The sequence below is a fragment of the Saprolegnia diclina genome (assembly GCF_000281045.1).
Source record: "Saprolegnia diclina VS20 unplaced genomic scaffold supercont1.4, whole genome shotgun sequence".
Lineage (NCBI taxonomy): Eukaryota > Oomycota > Saprolegniomycetes > Saprolegniales > Saprolegniaceae > Saprolegnia > Saprolegnia diclina.
In genome coordinates, this window is record NW_008246071.1 from 48046 (window position 1) to 64714 (window position 16669).

Sequence of the window (16669 nt, forward strand, 5' to 3'; positions counted from 1 at the left end):
CATTTTTCCTCGACCTCTATGCCCCGCCGGCGCGCCCCATCGCATCCCGACGTCCTCGCGCTTGCGGCGCGCGCCAGCCACGGTGCGGACGCGCCTCTCAAGGACCAGCTTCTCCGGCGGGTGACATCCTCTGTGGCGGTGCCATCGCAGCAATCCTCCATGTGCCGAGACGACAGGCCACGCAACCAGGCGCCCGAGAACCTCGACATCATAGGTGCGGGCGTCCGTATACGGCAGACTGACAGCAACGTACGTAGACTCGGCGGACAAGCTCCTCGCCTACATGCTGCACGTGATCGACTCGCGCGGCCGGGTCGAGCCCCGGGCCATTTGCATCCAAGGTTCGTCTACGGCGATCAAATTGTGTTGGTCTAAGCAGCGCTAGAACCACTGACGCTGCAAGACGCGGTGTTTGCGCCTCGGCGCAAGCCCATCGAAGTGCTGTATCTGACGTACAACCCGCACCCGCCGTGCCACTTTCGCAACGTCTACTGGCTCGTGCGGGCGCCCAAGGACATGGACCTCCGCGACGAGTACTTTACGCTCACATCGTATGGCCTCACGCGCGTCTTGGGCCTCGAGTCGGGTACCGTATCGAGAGGCGTCTTGTCAAGTTGAGACGACGGGTATAGAGCTCTTTGACCTCGAGGCGTGGTTGCGGGAGAAGGCCATTTTCGACAAGATCGTTCAAATGCAGTGCATTCACCAAATGCGCAAAATGACGGTCTTCCATACGTGGAAGCACAACACGATCGGTCTGCGCATCGCCCACGCCAAGTACCTCGCCCTGTCTTGCGTACGACTCATGGGGCATTAGGAAGCAGCTGGGCGAGGCGCTCCTCGCGTGTCACCCGATCGCAGGTCCCTTCCTGCTCACGGTGCAGCGACTCGTGTTAGACGTACGTACTTTGCGTTGTGCTACATGATTACACAGATCCACTAGATGATCCACGCCCTCTCGAGCGACATTGTGCCCCGGGGCAACCCGCAGCCGGTCCAAGCGTTGTCCAACGTAATGACCTTGACAAGACGTTTCGACTGCTCAAATGCTGTGCTTAGAATCGCGTACCGACGGAGGCGACCCGCGCACAGATAGCGTCCACCGTCACGCATATCCAAGCGCTATTGCTCGACGCACTCCACCGACTCCGCGCCGGGCCCAATCCCGACGTGACCACCGTGCGCTACGGCCGTCTCTTGGCCAACGCCGACGTCCTTCCCGTCTTGATCCGCACCGTGGACTTTATGCTTCTTGGCGCGTACTTTGGCGGCATCATGACGGCCCTCGAGCGCCTCAACGTGTCGGTGACTGGCTCGATTGTGTCGGCCCTCGAAGCACGCGGCTCGAGCACAGTCGGCGTAGCAGGCACGAGCGGGGCCCGTGACCGGTACTTGCACATGGACCAGCTCCTAGAGATGCCGACCGAGCACAGCGGGTCGATCGCGTACAAGCGGCTTTTTCACTTGCACGGCGACGCGCTCCCCGACCCGCTCTTCTTTGTTGAAATGACTGTCGGGGATGCCGTGATCATTTCGCCGACCAAGGACGTGACTGTTCGCCACGTGTACGAAGCCATAGCGTTCGCGATCGAGTGCGTCGACGCCTTCCCGCGCGTCGTCAACGCCGAGCGGGTCCGGGCGTTTGTCCACGATCACTGCCGCCCGTTTTATAGGCACTGCTTTGGGCAGCACCTCTTGCCCGCGTCCGCCACGCTGCGCAACCACAGCGTTGTCGAGCGCATCATGAAGGGTCTGCGAGCTGCCACCGACATTTACTATGTCGAAATGGAGGTCTTTCCAGGCCGACGCATATAATGGCTCATGCGGCGTAGGAGCTTGCGCAGGCGAGTCGGCTTGTACACGTCGAGTTTGCTCGGCTCCAAGATCAACTCGCAGTGACCACCCGAGACGAGACGGAGCTCGAGTCAAACGTGCTGAATGCTATGCCCGAGAGCAACACGAGCGATGACCTGGTCGCGTTCGTTGAAGCCCTCGAGATGACGCTGCAGTTCCAGGCCGACTTGCGCATGGTCGACAGCTTGCTCCAGATCGGCCCGTTTCTCGTCAACCGAAGCGCGTTTATCGGCAGCAGCTTGGACGCGTGCTCGGCGATGCTACGTCGGCTCTTCGACCTCGCGCCTGTTCGTTGCAACTGCTACTACCAGGCATCGCATGCGTCGTACGTCGGCCACACCAAGCTGCTCTCGTCGATCCCCGACTCGCTCGCTGAGGTAGGTCTTTCCTCCCCACACTTCCATAGACAAATGCCTAGTCGGTGGCGTGGCTGGAAACCTTCTTGATGTTGCGCACGGATTTGCCCGACGACGCCGAAGACGGCGACCATCCTGCCGCGCGCCTCCAGTCGCTCCTGCAAGCGAGTGATGTATCGTGCGACAGCATCGACTACGAGACCAAGTGCGCCCTCGTGGGCAAGACCAAGACGGACCAAGGTACCACCGGTAAATGTACTGTTTAACGATCCTGCCGATAGTCAAGTGGCGCGTCGCGACAAAGTCGCTGCACGAGTGCATCAGTCGTATCGAGACCAATAGCTCGTTTTACATGGAGATCCTCACGCGCACCATCGCTGTGCGCCAAGAGACACTCTTCTCGGAGATGCAAATGCTCTGGACGATGCTCGAGATCGAGTGGCAAGCGATCCAAGCCGAAGACGCGGCGACGGAGGCTGTACCGACCGGCTTTTACGGCCGCGCCAAGGCCGTGCCCGACCTCGTGTCACAAACCAAGCTGCTCTTGCATACGGACGCCGAGCTGCGTCGAATTGTTGGACGCTTGGAATACTTTGATCCGGCGCACGCCGGCTTGTGCCAGCGCCCGTCCAAGACCGCCAAGCAGCGCGCCTGGCTGCAAGGACTTCTCATTCTCCACGACAACATCCAGCGCTTGATCGACCTCAAGACACGGGTCGCCAGCGAGCCGTTGAACGTACTGGACATGACGGCGCTTGCACACACCTTGGAAGCTATCTCGTGGCAGATTCATCCTCTCGGAACGGTTTTAGGACCTTCGCAGCCGCTCCTACTGCGATTCCAGCGCCACTTTGCCGCCATGGAGCTCGCCATCGCGACGGCGGAGCGCATGCTTTCGTTCAAGCCCGACACATGGCGTTCGATCGCGTCAACGCCCGATGCATGCACGCTGAGCCAGCTCGACGAGTGGCTCGCGACGCCGACAAAGAAGGCCGAGCTCGACGCGCTCTGTAGCGAATGCGTGCTCCAGCTCTCGGTGCACGCGACGTGGAGGACCGTGTCGGACCAGTTGCGACGCCTCACGCTGACGCTGACGCCGATGCATCGACTCGTTTTCGTCACCAACGTGCACGACCTCATTGCTGCGTGTGAAGACGCGCAGCTCTCGCTGCTGACCATTCAGCACCGCGGCAACCCCGCGCTTAGTGAGTTGCAGGCGACACAAGCATCCCTGGCGCGGGCTCTCGACGTTCTCTACAACTTGGACCGCCTGCAAGAGGCATGGCACGCCACAGGTGTTCTCGTCGACCTCCCGGAAGCGCGCAAGGTGTGTGATGCAACGTTCGATGCAGCGCTCCAAACGCTCGACGTCGTGAGCTCCCAGTGGCGCGACAGAGTCATGGGCCTCTCGCGCACGCTAGAGCTGCAGAACCAAGGTCCAACATTAGAGAAGCTGCGAGCTGCCTTTGACGGATTTGACTTTAACGCAAGCATCGCCGCATGCGACGCCCTGGGTGCCGCCATGGCCGCGACGTATGCCTCGATGCGGTCTGAAGTCCCGCGGCTCTGCTTTCTCTCGGACGCCGATCTCTGGGCACTTGTGACGCGCAAGGCGTCACCGGACGCTGTCCGCGACATCGTTGTGCGCTGTTTTGATGGTGTTGCCGACGTTGACGTTGTCGTGGAGGCCACGACCATTGTCTCGGACGACGCGATGACGAGCCACTCGTTTACCCAGTGGATGCTGGCAGGACACGCCGTGACGCTTCTCGAAGCCGTCGTCTACCTCGACGGCATTCGACTGCAGCTGCCCCAGCCGTTCCGAGTCGTCGGTAGTCTCGTCTTTTGGCTTTCACGCCTCGACACGGACCTGCGCCGGGTGATGCTGACGCTCCTCGGAGAGGCCCAGGGGGCCATCACCTACGACGCGTCCAATTCTGCGCTTTGCGAATGGCTCTCGACCTACTCGTTGCCAATCGTGCTCGCGTATCTGCACAAGAGCTTTTGCATCTCGGTGCACTGCGTCCTGCACGCGAAGAGCGCGGCTGTCGCGGCCAAACACGTCCAGCTCACGACCACCACGTCGACACACGCAACGCACTTTCTGCGCCTCGTCGCCTCACTCCGGCACCCGCGGCCCATGAGCACGGTCCTGAAGCTCGAAGCGGTCGTCTTGCTACTCAAGTACGAACTCGAGACGCTCGAGGCGATGACGCAGGTGGCGTCGACGCGCGAGTGGGCCGATGTCACCAATGCCTTCCACTCTGCATTACGATTCGAGTCCCCGCGCGAGAACGACAGCAGCCACTTGGTCGCAGCCATGGGCCATGTCACAATGGCATGTGACGTGCACGTTGACGTCCACGCGCCACTGCTCTTTCTGACGCCACCGACCACACGGTGTGCGTATGCCTTGTTGCACGTTCTGCAGCTCAACCTCTGCGTCGTGCCGTTCGCGCAGCACGGGTCTGGGAAGCGCACGCTCTTGCGCAGTCTCGGTAGCTTTCTCATGCGGTACTTTGTTCTTTTTCAAGCGAGCGAGGCAACATCGCACCGCGTCCTTAACCATTGGCTCGCGGGCGTCGACGCGCTCCGCGCGTGGGTGTGCGTCACCGACGTCTTTGCGTTGCCGCTCTCCGTGCTGCGGGTGTTTTTCGCTGATGTTTTGCAGCTCCAGCATGTCCGGTTTGGCCCTACGATCCGCTGGCGCCACGAGGATGCAGGCGGTGCGCTCTTCCTTCCGGTCCATGGCCTCACGCCACCGACGCACGTTTTGGGCCCCTGGCTCGGTCAGCCGCTGCGTCCGCTCGCTGTCGTAGCGCACGACCGCCGTCTCTTGCTCCAGAGTCTGCTGTACATGAAGGGGTTTTCCGAACCCGTACGTGCTAATGTACCCGATGCGTTTGTTCTCATCTGCAGCTAGTTGCACGCCGAGCTGGATGGTTTCTTGACCACCCTTGTCCTGCTCGAGCCGAACGCAGAGCGCTTTTTCACAGTGAGTCTCTATCTGCGCGTGACGACGCTGGCGTCGGCCATTGTGAAATCGGTCAGCTACATCCTCCGCTCGGCCGAGCACGCGGCGTCGCACCTGACGCACAATGCGTCACCGCTCAACATTATGCGCTACAAGGACACCAACGTCCTGCGCTTTGCGTTGCTCCTCGTGCTCTCGCCACTGGTTGACGCGACGCCGTTGACGTCGGCCTTGGACCGCTTTTTCCCGTCCAATCTCGAGCTCGGACAGGAATACCGCATGCTCGAGGCAGCGGTCCGCGTCGTGCTCGAGAAAGCATCCCTCGTTGCGACCCCTCAACTGGTGGCCAAAACCGTTGCCCTGTACAACCAAATCCAGGTCGCTTGCGCGATCCAGGAGGCAACACCTCACTGCGAAGTAGATGCGCGCACCCGTCCTTCTTGTGGGACCAGCGGGTGCCGGTAAGTCGACGCTACTCAAAGCGTGCCTGCAAGCCCAGCAGCTCATGCGGTGGACCATGTGCCCGCAGTCGGACCCGTCGACGCACCTCACCAAGCGCATCAACCTCGTCGTCTTGGGTATGATTGAGCTGGAACACATGCAGCTGCACTCGCATCTGCGCCGTCAAGGGTCGACGAATGCGATTCTGCACACGTTCTGCCAACGTCCGCCGATCGTAGCGACTGAGACGATGAGCTGCGTCTTGTTCGATGGTCCGCTGCCGCAGCACCCGAGCGCGCTCGAGACCTTGGTGTCGCTTCTCAGCGGTGACCGCCATCTGTATTTCCCACCGCCGCTTCCGCCACAGCACCGCGCTGCGAGCTTTGACTGCACCATACTCGAAACAGCTGCGTTGAGCGATGCGTCCCCGGCGATCGTGACGTCATGCAGCATCCTCAGCCTCAATGATACCGTCGTTCCGTGGACGGCGCTCGTCGACGCGTGGTTTGCACAGCAGGGCAGCGTGCTTCCGCCTGGATTCGTGGCGCTCGCCAAGCCTATGGTGCTCCACTGCCTCGGCGCGTGTACGCTGCCTCAATTGCAGCTGACGACGCCGTCGGTTCCGGTATCGCAGGTGGTCGCGAATGTTCTCAAGCTCTTGACTGCCATGTTTGGCTCGCTTGTGCACGATGGCGCGTCGATTTGGCCGCTCTCACCGACCGTGACGGGCCAGCTGGTTTTTTTGCTGGTGCTCTGGGGCACAGGCGCGCACTTGACTAGCGAGCGCCGACGCGACCTTCAAGCGTTTGCCCTCGGTGTTGCCAATATGCCACCGATCGTGGTCGACGCCAATGGTCTTGTGCACCAGTTTCCGCAGCTGCCGCACGAGACGCAACCAACGTTTTTTGAGATCGTGTTTAGCGCGCGGGACCATGCATTTGGGCTCACGAGCGCGTGCCAGGAGACGACGCTCGCGCTCCAGCGGGTTGCCAGCGCTGTGATTGTACCGACGGCCCAAATTCGGTTTGCGTACTGCACCTTTCAAGTGCTTCAGAAATGGAGCGCCACCAGATCGATGCTTTTCCTTGGTGGACGTGGCGTCGGGAAGAGCACCCTTCTCTCGGTTCTGCCGCGCCTCGTTCGCGGCCACAAGACGCGCGTGTGGAGTCGCGCCAGCACCGAGCATCGCTATGTGTCGCTTTTGCACCGGATCTTGCACCAAACGAGCGACGACAAGTACGTCTTTCTCGATGACGTCAACTGTTACGGTCCGAGTTTGGAGCTCCTTCGGTGTGTGCTGAGCCACAAGCGGCTTTTCGACGCCGTTCGGAGCCAGTGGACGCGGCTTCAGATCGCGTTCTGCGGGACCATGTCGCTGGCCCACAATGCGCCACTGTCACTGGCCGAGCAGCGCTGCCTGCGACCGTATTTCCTCCTGCGTCTCACGGATCCTGACGCGACAGAGCTCGCAGCAATCCATAGCGCAATCGTGCAAGAGCGCCTTGGGCGTCCGCTCGCGCCTAGCGAGCACTGGATCGTCCGAACGACAGTCACCGCGGTGCTGTCGCTGTCGAGCAAGCCCGCGAATCGCATTCTTCTCTCGCCGACCATCACCGCCGACGTGATACGCAGCACGCTGCGCGGTGAGGTGCCCAACGAAGCACTGACGCACGCTCGCTGGCTTCGCGAGATGCACAGTGCGATGTATAGCGCATTTGCGTCCGAGACGGAGCGCACCGACTGGCTCCAGCAATTCAAAGCTGATATCCCGTCTCACACGACCCCTCCCGAGTTTGACTCGGATGCAAGCTTTTTGCCACTGGTACGTACGTTGCCGCTACCGACGGCTGTGCTGGACGCCGCCGAGAGGTCGGCAGAGACAGCCTTTGATGCTCTCCGCGCGTTCCTGCTGTCGAGCTTGAAGCCCACGGCTGTTGACATGGAGTGGACCGCGCGGTTGAGTCCGCCGCTCATATGGCACTACGTCCAACTCTGCGCCATACTGGAAGCGCACCGTCATGTCATGTGCATTGGCTCTGGCGAGCTCGTCGCTGCGTACATGCCCCTACTGCCCCACGTTGTTCGCACGTGCAGCCAGCCGCCGCCCATCGTCTTGGCAGACTTGACGTCGGACGGTATGTGACGACTCTACGCGTGCAGTCCTTAGTGTTCAAGCATGTAGAAGACGTCGTGGCGCACCTTGCGTCGTTGCTTTTGGCGACCGGTATCCACGACGAACGACGCATCTTGTGCGCGACAGAGGCCGACTGGACGCAGTGGCCGCGCGTGGCGCTCTTTGTACACGGTAGAGCGTCATAAACACTCGCTTGTCGCACGACATACTCTATAGATATTCTCGACGGTAACCACTCGCAGCTGGCGCGGTCCGTGGTCCTTCAGCACGTTGTCGCGACGCCTCTCTCGAGCGCGTCGCATGTCGACATCCTCGACGCTTTCATGCGGCGCGTGCAGCGCCACCTCACACTCGTTCTCTGGGGCTCCTCCGCGTCCATCGCACCACTACTCACTCATGCGAGCGCCAACGTCCGCGTCATAGCCCTTCAGTCGCCGCATCGACACGAAGCCGACTTGCTATTGGCGGCCAAAGGGACCATGACACACCTACGCGACGCGCACCCTGACCTTGGTCTCTCGCTCAGTGACTGCGACCACTTGGCCACGATCAGTGTCCAAGTGCACGCGAGCGTCGCGTCGCCGACCAAGAGCCTCGGGCATCTCCTCGAGACCTTTGTGCATATCATGGCGTACAAAGCCTCCAAAATGGCCGATGTTCGCATCGAGTCGGTCACGCAACTCTTGACGTGGCTCGATACGCTCAAAGCGCAGTGCCACGACGCCACCGAGCGGCTCGAGCAGCTTGAGACGGCGTTTGTCGCAGCCCAAGATCGGCGCGAGGCCGCGGAAGCGTCTTTGGGCCCGATGCAAGCCCAGCTGACTGCGTCCAAGGGCTTGAACGAGCGGTTGGCAGAGAAGTTGCGAGCGCTGCAAGAAGCCTTTGGCTCAGACAAGCACGCAATGGAAGCCATCGAACGGCAAATTCGAGCCGAACGCAAGGTTCTCAACAGTCTGCTGCTCCCGGCGTTCACGCTGGCCGACCGGCAAAAACTTGCAGACGAGTGGCGTCACGTCACAGCCTGTCGCCACTTGCTAGCCGCGATGTGTCGGGTCCATGGCGTTGACGACCACAACGTGGAGGCGGCCTGTCGCCTTGTGGAGAACCCAAACACGCGCATGGAACTTCTTGCGATGCGATTATCTGCAGAGAGCGCAACGCAGCCGTTCGGGTTCACGGCAGCAGACATCCCGACGCTGCACACGTTGCACCCGGCGCTCGCGGTTCTCGGTCGCGCCCTCCTCTATCAGCGCGACGCGGCGAGTGCTGATGCACAGGTGACGCGCCTCTCGGGTGCCAACGCGCGCCGCACGAGCGACATCGAGCAGGTGCGCACCGAGCTCAAGGAGCTTCACGCGTCCATGGCATTGCTCGAAGCCTCGATACTTCGCACGGGAAATGGCGTCGCCTCGGACACGCAGGCGCTTGGAGAGCTGGCGACGGCCATGGAAGCTACCGAGGCAAATGTGGACAATCTCGCGCCGCTTTTGAGCTACCTCGACCGTCTCCAAGCTCTTATCCGAAGCACGTACTTTGCGCAGCGCTACGCGACGCACTTGACGTCTGAGGGCGCCGCACTCTTCACTTCGGCTATGGTCGCGTACCTCGGTCCGCTCGATACGGCGGAGCGAGCGCGCTTGATACAGTCGTGGTCCCTTGTCTTCACAAGCAACAACTATGTCCTCCCACTGGAGCTCGGTATTGTGCAGGACAGCGCCGTCGCGCTCTACTCGACCCTCGAGGCAAGCATCTGCGTCCCAAACATGGACAAGCGGCTTCAGCATGGCCTCGCGATCGCCGACTGGTCACAGACGTGTCCGCTTCTCGTCGACCCGAACGGCGCAGCCGAAAGCTACATGGTGGCCTTCTTCCAGCGCATGACGAGCGCGACGCCGGCCGTGACGTACTCTGTCTACTCGACGAGCGACGCCAATCTGCTGCAGTGCCTCGACGTCGCACGCAAGGCGTCCAAGGTCGTCTTGCTCACGCATTACTCAACGAACGTGTCGGACGCGCGCTTCCGGCAGTTGCTCCCGTACCTCCGCGTGACGCGTCGCCCGCTCCTGGACGCGGCGCGCGGCCTCCCGCTCTTGTCACACAGCGGCTCGACCAAGCTGCTGCAGCCGACAACCGCACCAAGCCGGCGTGCGCGGTCGTCCTCGATGCCCGACCTCCGTTTTGTCGGTACGTTCCAGGTGTACGTCATTCTGAGTCCGCTGGACAACGTCGCCGACCTCTCGCAGCTCCAAAAGGCGCACTTCAATCTCATCGATTTCCAAGTCCCTCGGAAGGAACTAGAGAGGCGAAAACGCCGAACCCTCCACGCTCTCCTGGCCCCCAACGACGTCAAAGCCAACGACGACCAGGCGACGCTTGCACTCAAGGCCCAGGCGCAGCTGCGCAAGATGCAGGACGACGCGGTCGCTAAGCTCCTCGAAGGCGTCTCAACCCTCGACTCGGACGCCCTCCTAAAGCTCCTCACGCACCTCGAACAGAAAGACCGTGTTTTGCGGTCGCGGGTCAGCCGACTCCAGACTTCGATCGCGCCACCCGATGCGTTAACCAACGCAGCGCGCACACTGGCGTCGCTTCAGGAGGCGCTCCAGACACTCGCACCCCTGGACTCGCTGGCCATGCCGCGAGGCAAGTACATGCAAGTGCTTCTCGAAAAGATGCTGCATCGTGTGCTCCGCGTGTCGTCCAGCGACATGGAGTCGGTTCTCCTCGATGTGCTCGCCCGCGTCCTGGCGCATGTCGCCCGGCGCGTCGCGAGCGAGCACCTGGATGCACTCTATACGCTGATTGCACTGCTGCAGAGCGTCGAGACACCCACCGAGGTCCTGCGCTGGGTGCGGTTCCTCGCGTCGCCCGCGGCTCATGTCGCGCAGGCGGAGAAGGCGGTCGTGACCCAGTATTGCCGACGCGCCTCTGACATGCGAGGACCGAACGCCTCGATGGGGCATGTGCACCGCCTTCGGCGCCTCCGCAGCACGATCGCTGTGCCCGACCATGCAACGCACGACGATTCGCGCAGTCTCCACGGCCTCTCGCTGCCGCAGCTGCTGCCTGCCGCGCTGCCGCCACCGCACGCTCTAATCTCATCTGGCTTTCTATCGCAAGAGATGTACGAGGGCCTCGCGTTTCTAGAGGCCCATATGCACGAGCTACGGGGCCTGAGCGATGCCATTCAAGCCGACCCGACGCCATGGCGGCAGAGTCTGGTGAGCGCTCTCGAAAGCGAGCACAGCGTTCTTCTGTGGCCAGCACCGTGGACTTCGCGCTTGGCGCCGCCCCTTGTGTCGCTTTTGTGCACCAAATGCCTTTGCCCCGAGCTCGTTTCGATTGCATTGACGAGGCTCAAAGCCACCGCGCTCAAGGCCCTTCTTCCCGGTGGCATTTCGCTCCACGAAACCATTTGCACGCCGTATGTGGTCCTTGTTGCGCCCAACGACGCGCCGCTGCCCCAGCACGTGCACGAGCTCGATCTAAACTTGGCGTCACGGATCATCTTTCAACCGCGCACCGCCGCCGCGACGCTCGCCGCGGCCCTCGCCAGCGTACGATTCCATGTGTTCAATGTATGGTTACATTGGTTTCACGTAGGACACGAGCCTTGTCGTGCAGATCAGTTGTGCGGACGACGCCGACGCACTCCTGGAGATCCTGAAAGCACACACGCTACTGCACCCTGTCTTCATCCTCGTCGACGCGCTGCTCTTGCCAGAGCTACCACGCGCTCTTCTGTATCAATCGCAGATCGTGCGGCTGCCCATCACGCCTATGGTGGCGGCGGACGCGCCGAGCCCTCGGCTGATAGTGCACGAATCGCACTTGCACCACTCGGCGGCCGAGACACTTGCCCGCAAGATGCCGCGGCTCCATGCATGCGCCGTCGAGAAGAGCGAGGCGATGGCCGTTGGGTGGACGCAGTTTGTTGCCCGCGACTACCACCTCGAGGAAGCCGTCGCCACCTTGCAGCAGCTCTGTGAGGCAAGTGCCAACGACGCGGATGCCGTGGCCTCGGCGATCCAAGGTGGCGTGTACGGCGCCGATATGATTCCGCGTGATATGGCGGCCGCCACATTCCTTCTCACGGAGCCCGTGCCACGTCCACGAGATGTCAGCTTGTACTTGCGCAACGCCACGCACGCGCGTCACTCGCTGCGCTCCCAGAAGCACCTGCGTCGACTTACGGCGCCGCTCGAGCACGCGCCTTCGTCGTCGCTGGAAATGGTCAAGGCGATGCTGACGACCTATTTGCGACGATTCCAAGAGATCGCCATGCCAACGCGGTCGACCAAACCCGTCGTTGGGCACCGCGGCGTCGGGATGGCCGCCCTCGACGCGGTGTTTCACCGCCTCAAAGCCGACAGCTCGGCCTTCTACCACCTCCTCTTGACGTTCCTCTCGGGCGTGAACGAGTCGGCGCTGCCGTACCTCGACCTCCATGTGCTGCCGCCGTCGTGGCTTGGGCTCCCCGAGACGACGCACCTCTTGCCCGTGCGCCTCCATGCGCTTGTCGCGCAGCTCGACCGGCGCTGCGACTACCTGCACTTTCTTGGTCACCCGTCGGCGCAATCGGTCGACGTGGGCTTGACGCTGCACCTGCGTGACGTCCTCGGCCACATTCGGCTCGTGTACTCCGATGCGCTCGGCTGCTGCGTGACGGCGCTTCGCCTCGCCTTGCGCGCGAGCTGCTCAAAGGACGAGAGCGTCGGCGGCGTCGCGCAAGACGCTGCGCAACATCCGTGCGGCCTCGTGGTTGACAGCCTCTGGCTCTTCTACGGCTCGGCGTTCGCCAAGGTCCCAACGGCCCGCCTCGTCTGGGAGCAAAACCCGAGCGAGAGCCAAAGTCGCGAGCTTTCGCTTGCGTTCTATGGGCTGTGGCTCCTCCGGCACGTCGGCGAGGCCCCGTGGGGCGACCCTCGCGTCTTTACGTGTATACAAGAGAGCGTGGGCGTGGCGCCGAGCGACTGCAACGCGCTCTTTGGAGACGACGTGGGCGTGGATATGGTCGTCGAGTATGGCACGCTGCTGGCGCCAGCGCTGCCCGAGCTCCCGGACGTGGTCACGCTGCTGCAGCCAAGTCGACAATAGTACGCATAGCAATATATTGGGTCGCGGGTTAGCGGCAATTATGTGGATGCGTTTACCGGCCGTACTTTTGGAATTCCCACTCGCGGTTGTCGAGCGGGCAGACCTGTCGCGTCTTGAGCCAGCGGCTAATGCAGTGGAAGTGGAAGGCGTGGTTGCACACGCCCCAGGCGACCGTGCACTCCTCGCTCGTTGCCGAGGCCTGGTTGGCCTGGCACTCAATGCAGAGGTCCATGATGTGGTTGCGGCAGATGGCGCAGTTGTCGACGACGATGTCCCAGCTCCAGAGCGCAACCGCGTTCCACTTCTTGATCTCGAAGCGCTTCGGCTCGTCCACGTCCGCAGCCTTCTTCTCTTCTTCCATCGCCGTTCGAAAATACCAAGTCTGTGAGGGTTTGTTGGCCGGACCCTGTATCCGGATTCCGGATACGACCAAGGGCCAACTGCGTTAAGCATGGACGTTGGATCACACACGTGGAGCTGGCGTTCATGCGAGGGGGCCGTTGATTCAAGAGAGAAGGGTCCCCTCTCGTGCGCAGCCGAGTGGCGCTGGTACCATAAGTCCTCTTGACGCCACACAGCCGCCATATCTTGCGTATGGCCAATCGTACGTGTGGAAACCAGCATTTTTCAATACTTTTACCCAATCAAATACGGCATTTTGTTGTGTCAAGCTCCCTCCGGTGAGTGTTGGTGATCGCGTGGGAGGGGGCGCACCGTCGGATATGTGCAGCACAGTCGAGTTAAGTTATGCTGCACTCGGATCACTGCGATAACATGGGCGGATGTAACAACACGGCTTCGTCCGCCGTATCCATAGACGTACGTATACTCTGCGGTCCTCGTCTTCTTATTCTGCAATGAGCCCCACTTGCCATCCAGCCGATGGAGTGTGCTGAGCAGATAGTACTATGCGAACCGCCGCATCAACGCGTTCCGTCGGCTATCTCATTCTCAGTGGCTGTAGGTCAGTCTGTGGCTCCAGGGATATCCTTCGTCACTTCCTCGCCTCGGATTGGTGGAGCGTGAGAGTGACGAGCCAATCACATTATTTGACGCCAAGATTCCCTCGCAAATGCGCACCACGCAACCACGCAACGATCATTGTCGAACACGATCGACTGTCCATCGAAGCGTCCAAGCACCGACTTTCCAACACAAACCATTTTGCAAAGATGTACTCGGAGCTTCTCGCGGCGGCCACCGTCGGCCTTCTGGGCGCTGTTACGCTCACGTACAAGCGCACGCACTCGCCGCCGTTGCGCGCCGCCATTGCCTGTGCCTGCGGGCAGGTCCAAGGCCGCGTGGACGCGCCGGCTGCAACGCGCACGGTGTGCTATTGCACCGACTGCAACACCTTTGCCACCAAAGTGTCCAAGACGAACGCACCGCCATTGGACGCGAGCGGTGGCACCGAAATCCTCCAGCTCTTCCCCGCCGACATCACCTTTAGCCACGGCGCCGAGCACCTAAAGGCCGGTATTCTATCGGCCGAAACAGCAACCCTCCGCGTCTTTGCGTCGTGCTGCGGTACGCCCATGTACAACACGATGCAAGGAGCAGCGTTCGCCGGTCTTCTCGCGTCCGTGCTCCAAGACAAGGCGATGCCGCTACCCCCGATTCAATTTCGCATCTTTGCGCGGTCGGCGACAGGGCCGGTCCCAGACGCACCAGCGGCCGCGCGTGTGGTCTCGGTGCGCTTCGTTCTCAACTTTATGGTACGCTCAGCCGTGTACCGCTGCCGTGCATCACCCGCACCGGTCGAGTTGACGCCCCGCGTTCTCTTGTGAGCAGTCTAACGAACGAGGATCGTCCAGACGACTTTTCCACAACTGGACGTGAAGTTTGTTCGCATTGTCAGTAATATTACTTGCTCCCACAGCATTATTCATAAACAATTGGTTAAATGCTAGTGCTACGTCCAACTCAACGGCACCGGATTTGACGACGTGGGCCAACGGCTATGAACTAAAAGATCTATACATGTACGGCTAGAGTCAGAAACACTCCAAGAATGTAAAGCAAGGCGCTGAGGCTCGTTCCATAGATTTGAAAACGGTGTTATCAACTCAATGAACTTGCTTCAGAGATCCAAAAAACCAAAAACCATAAAACCAAATGCAAGGCAACGAGGGGACCGGCTGCCAAAACCAAGAATCTCACTCACCACTGGTTGCGTGCCACGAGTTCGTTCCAACCAGCAAGATCGTAGTACGTGCGGCCACGCAGCGCGGGCGTCGTTTCGAGCGTCGCGTGCAGCCACGTCATCTCGTCTTCCGAGAGCGTGTCGTTCGACCAAAGCGTGAGCCCATGCGTCGAGTTGGAGTAGACGCGCTCGAGCGCAGACCAACTTTGGCGCACGAGCGACGCCTTGATGGGCAGCGTCGCACTGACGTTCACGCCTTGCAACAACTGCAGCATCTCGTCCACCATGGCCGATGTGTACTCGACGCTCGCGGCCGACGTCGTCCAGCCGACACTGAGCTTGTCGACATCGCAGGCAGCAGCTTGCGCAACGAACTGCGCTGCATCAAAACTGGGTGCAGGAGCTTCGCTGCCGCGCAAGATGTCGGCGTTGAGCCAAATGCGACGACGCAAGCTCGCGGATGCGGCCGTGAGGTTGCTGCGCGCCGCCTCGAACGCAGCGCGGGTCTTGAAATCGAGCTTGACGATGCAATTTGAGGCCGACGCGCGGGCGAGGAACGTCTCGAGCGTCAAGTCGCTCGTGTTGGCCGGCGGATGGGCCATGATGAGCACGTTCTCGGGGCTGAGCTGCACGTCGGCCTCGAGAGCGAGCCCTTTCGCGAGCGCATCTGCGAGCTGCGCCTGCGAGTTGACGGCGTGGGCCCAGTGCACGCGCATGGGGTCGGCGCTGCTGGAAGACATTCTCGGCGAGACAAAGTAAGCGTCGGTGGTCACGTAAAGGAGCGCGAAGATCGAGGTGCTCAAGAGAACAGCCAGGCACCACGCGAGCGCTCGGCGCCGCATGCAGGACTCGCTTATCCGTAGCGCTTTTTTAGCCGGTTCAGAAAATAGATTTCGGGAAAAACATGGATCCTCTCTCGTACCACAGCGTGTACATAGTGAGCCCATCGACACTGCGTGACAGAGTAGACTAGTGTGCAGGATCGTACTTTTGTACAGCTCATCTGCGATTCCTGTGCGCCGTTTTCAATGCCTTCAATGGCACCCAGCGTCGGTAGTCCACCGGAATTTCGTCGTAAAAACGGTAAATCCACTTGGCACGCGTCAGCCATTTATCCGGATGACACGGCTGCTATGCTCACAATCCCAAACACGCGCCATGGACAACTGGGACGCTATCGAGGACCTTCACCCGACCATCTTCGCCTACGCTGGCGTGCTCACGCAGTGGCTCGACGGCACCTTGAAGCAGGATACCTCGGATAATCAAGTAGCCTCGGAGCTGTGGGTCGACGCCTTTCGCCTCGACTGGCCCGGCGACCTCGCGACCTTGCCGATAGCCTACCTCGGTGCGCAGCACTTCCGCTTGATCCGCTCCAAGGACATGTACAAGCGCGTGATGAAAGTCTTGTACAACGGCAAAGAGATCCAAGGAGGACTGGAAACACACGACGTCGACTTCTACCCGGATGCGTCCTACGTTCCATACCGGGACAACTCGGTCCTGGTCGCCCAGATCATGGCGGCGCCCATGGAAAACGTCTGGCTAGACGAGCTTGCGTCGCTGCTCAAGACGCCAAAGGCCCTCGCGACGGCGGCGGCGCTCGGCGGCCACGCGCGTCTTCTCGAGTACCTCGTGCGCGAGAAGAGCATCAACCTCGCCGAAATGGT

The 16669-nt window shown here is 61.1% G+C and overlaps 5 protein-coding genes across 5 annotated transcripts; 3 read left to right on the top strand and 2 right to left on the bottom strand.

Annotated features, from left to right (window-relative positions):
* Positions 1-18: 18 nt before the first annotated feature.
* On the top strand, positions 19-12919 carry SDRG_01708 (hypothetical protein; the record flags this gene model as incomplete). Its single annotated transcript, XM_008607248.1, has 15 exons — positions 19-214; positions 258-341; positions 386-586; positions 633-777; positions 818-899; positions 944-1012; positions 1060-1791; positions 1833-2231; positions 2273-2450; positions 2492-5088; positions 5134-5562; positions 5606-7760; positions 7808-7930; positions 7976-11316; positions 11363-12919. The coding sequence occupies 15 exons, from the start codon at positions 19-21 to the stop codon at positions 12854-12856; spliced, it is 12225 nt and encodes a 4074-aa protein (XP_008605470.1). The 3' UTR covers positions 12857-12919.
* Positions 12909-13217, bottom strand: SDRG_01709 (RING-box protein 1; the record flags this gene model as incomplete). The annotated part of the gene is made up of 1 exon (XM_008607249.1): positions 12909-13217. The coding sequence occupies one exon, from the start codon at positions 13215-13217 to the stop codon at positions 12909-12911; it is 309 nt and encodes a 102-aa protein (XP_008605471.1).
* A 700-nt stretch (positions 13218-13917) lies between these two features.
* On the top strand, positions 13918-14765 carry SDRG_01710 (hypothetical protein). The gene has a single exon (XM_008607250.1). It carries the CDS (start codon positions 14029-14031, stop codon positions 14641-14643), a length of 615 nt encoding a protein of 204 aa, XP_008605472.1. The 5' UTR covers positions 13918-14028; the 3' UTR covers positions 14644-14765.
* A 103-nt stretch (positions 14766-14868) lies between these two features.
* SDRG_01711 (hypothetical protein) lies at positions 14869-15871 on the bottom strand. The gene has a single exon (XM_008607251.1). It carries the CDS (start codon positions 15839-15841, stop codon positions 15017-15019), a length of 825 nt encoding a protein of 274 aa, XP_008605473.1. The 5' UTR covers positions 15842-15871; the 3' UTR covers positions 14869-15016.
* A 280-nt stretch (positions 15872-16151) lies between these two features.
* SDRG_01712 (hypothetical protein) lies at positions 16152-16669 on the top strand (the record flags this gene model as incomplete). The annotated part of the gene is made up of 1 exon (XM_008607252.1): positions 16152-16669. A coding segment is annotated over one exon (516 nt), but the record flags the coding sequence as incomplete, so codon positions are not given.

Coding starts and splice junctions, on each gene's coding strand:
- SDRG_01710 (XM_008607250.1), top strand. CDS start 14,029: ATGTACTCGGAGCTTCTCGCGGCGGCCACCGTCGGCCTTCTGGGCGCT.
- SDRG_01711 (XM_008607251.1), bottom strand. CDS start 15,841: ATGCGGCGCCGAGCGCTCGCGTGGTGCCTGGCTGTTCTCTTGAGCACC.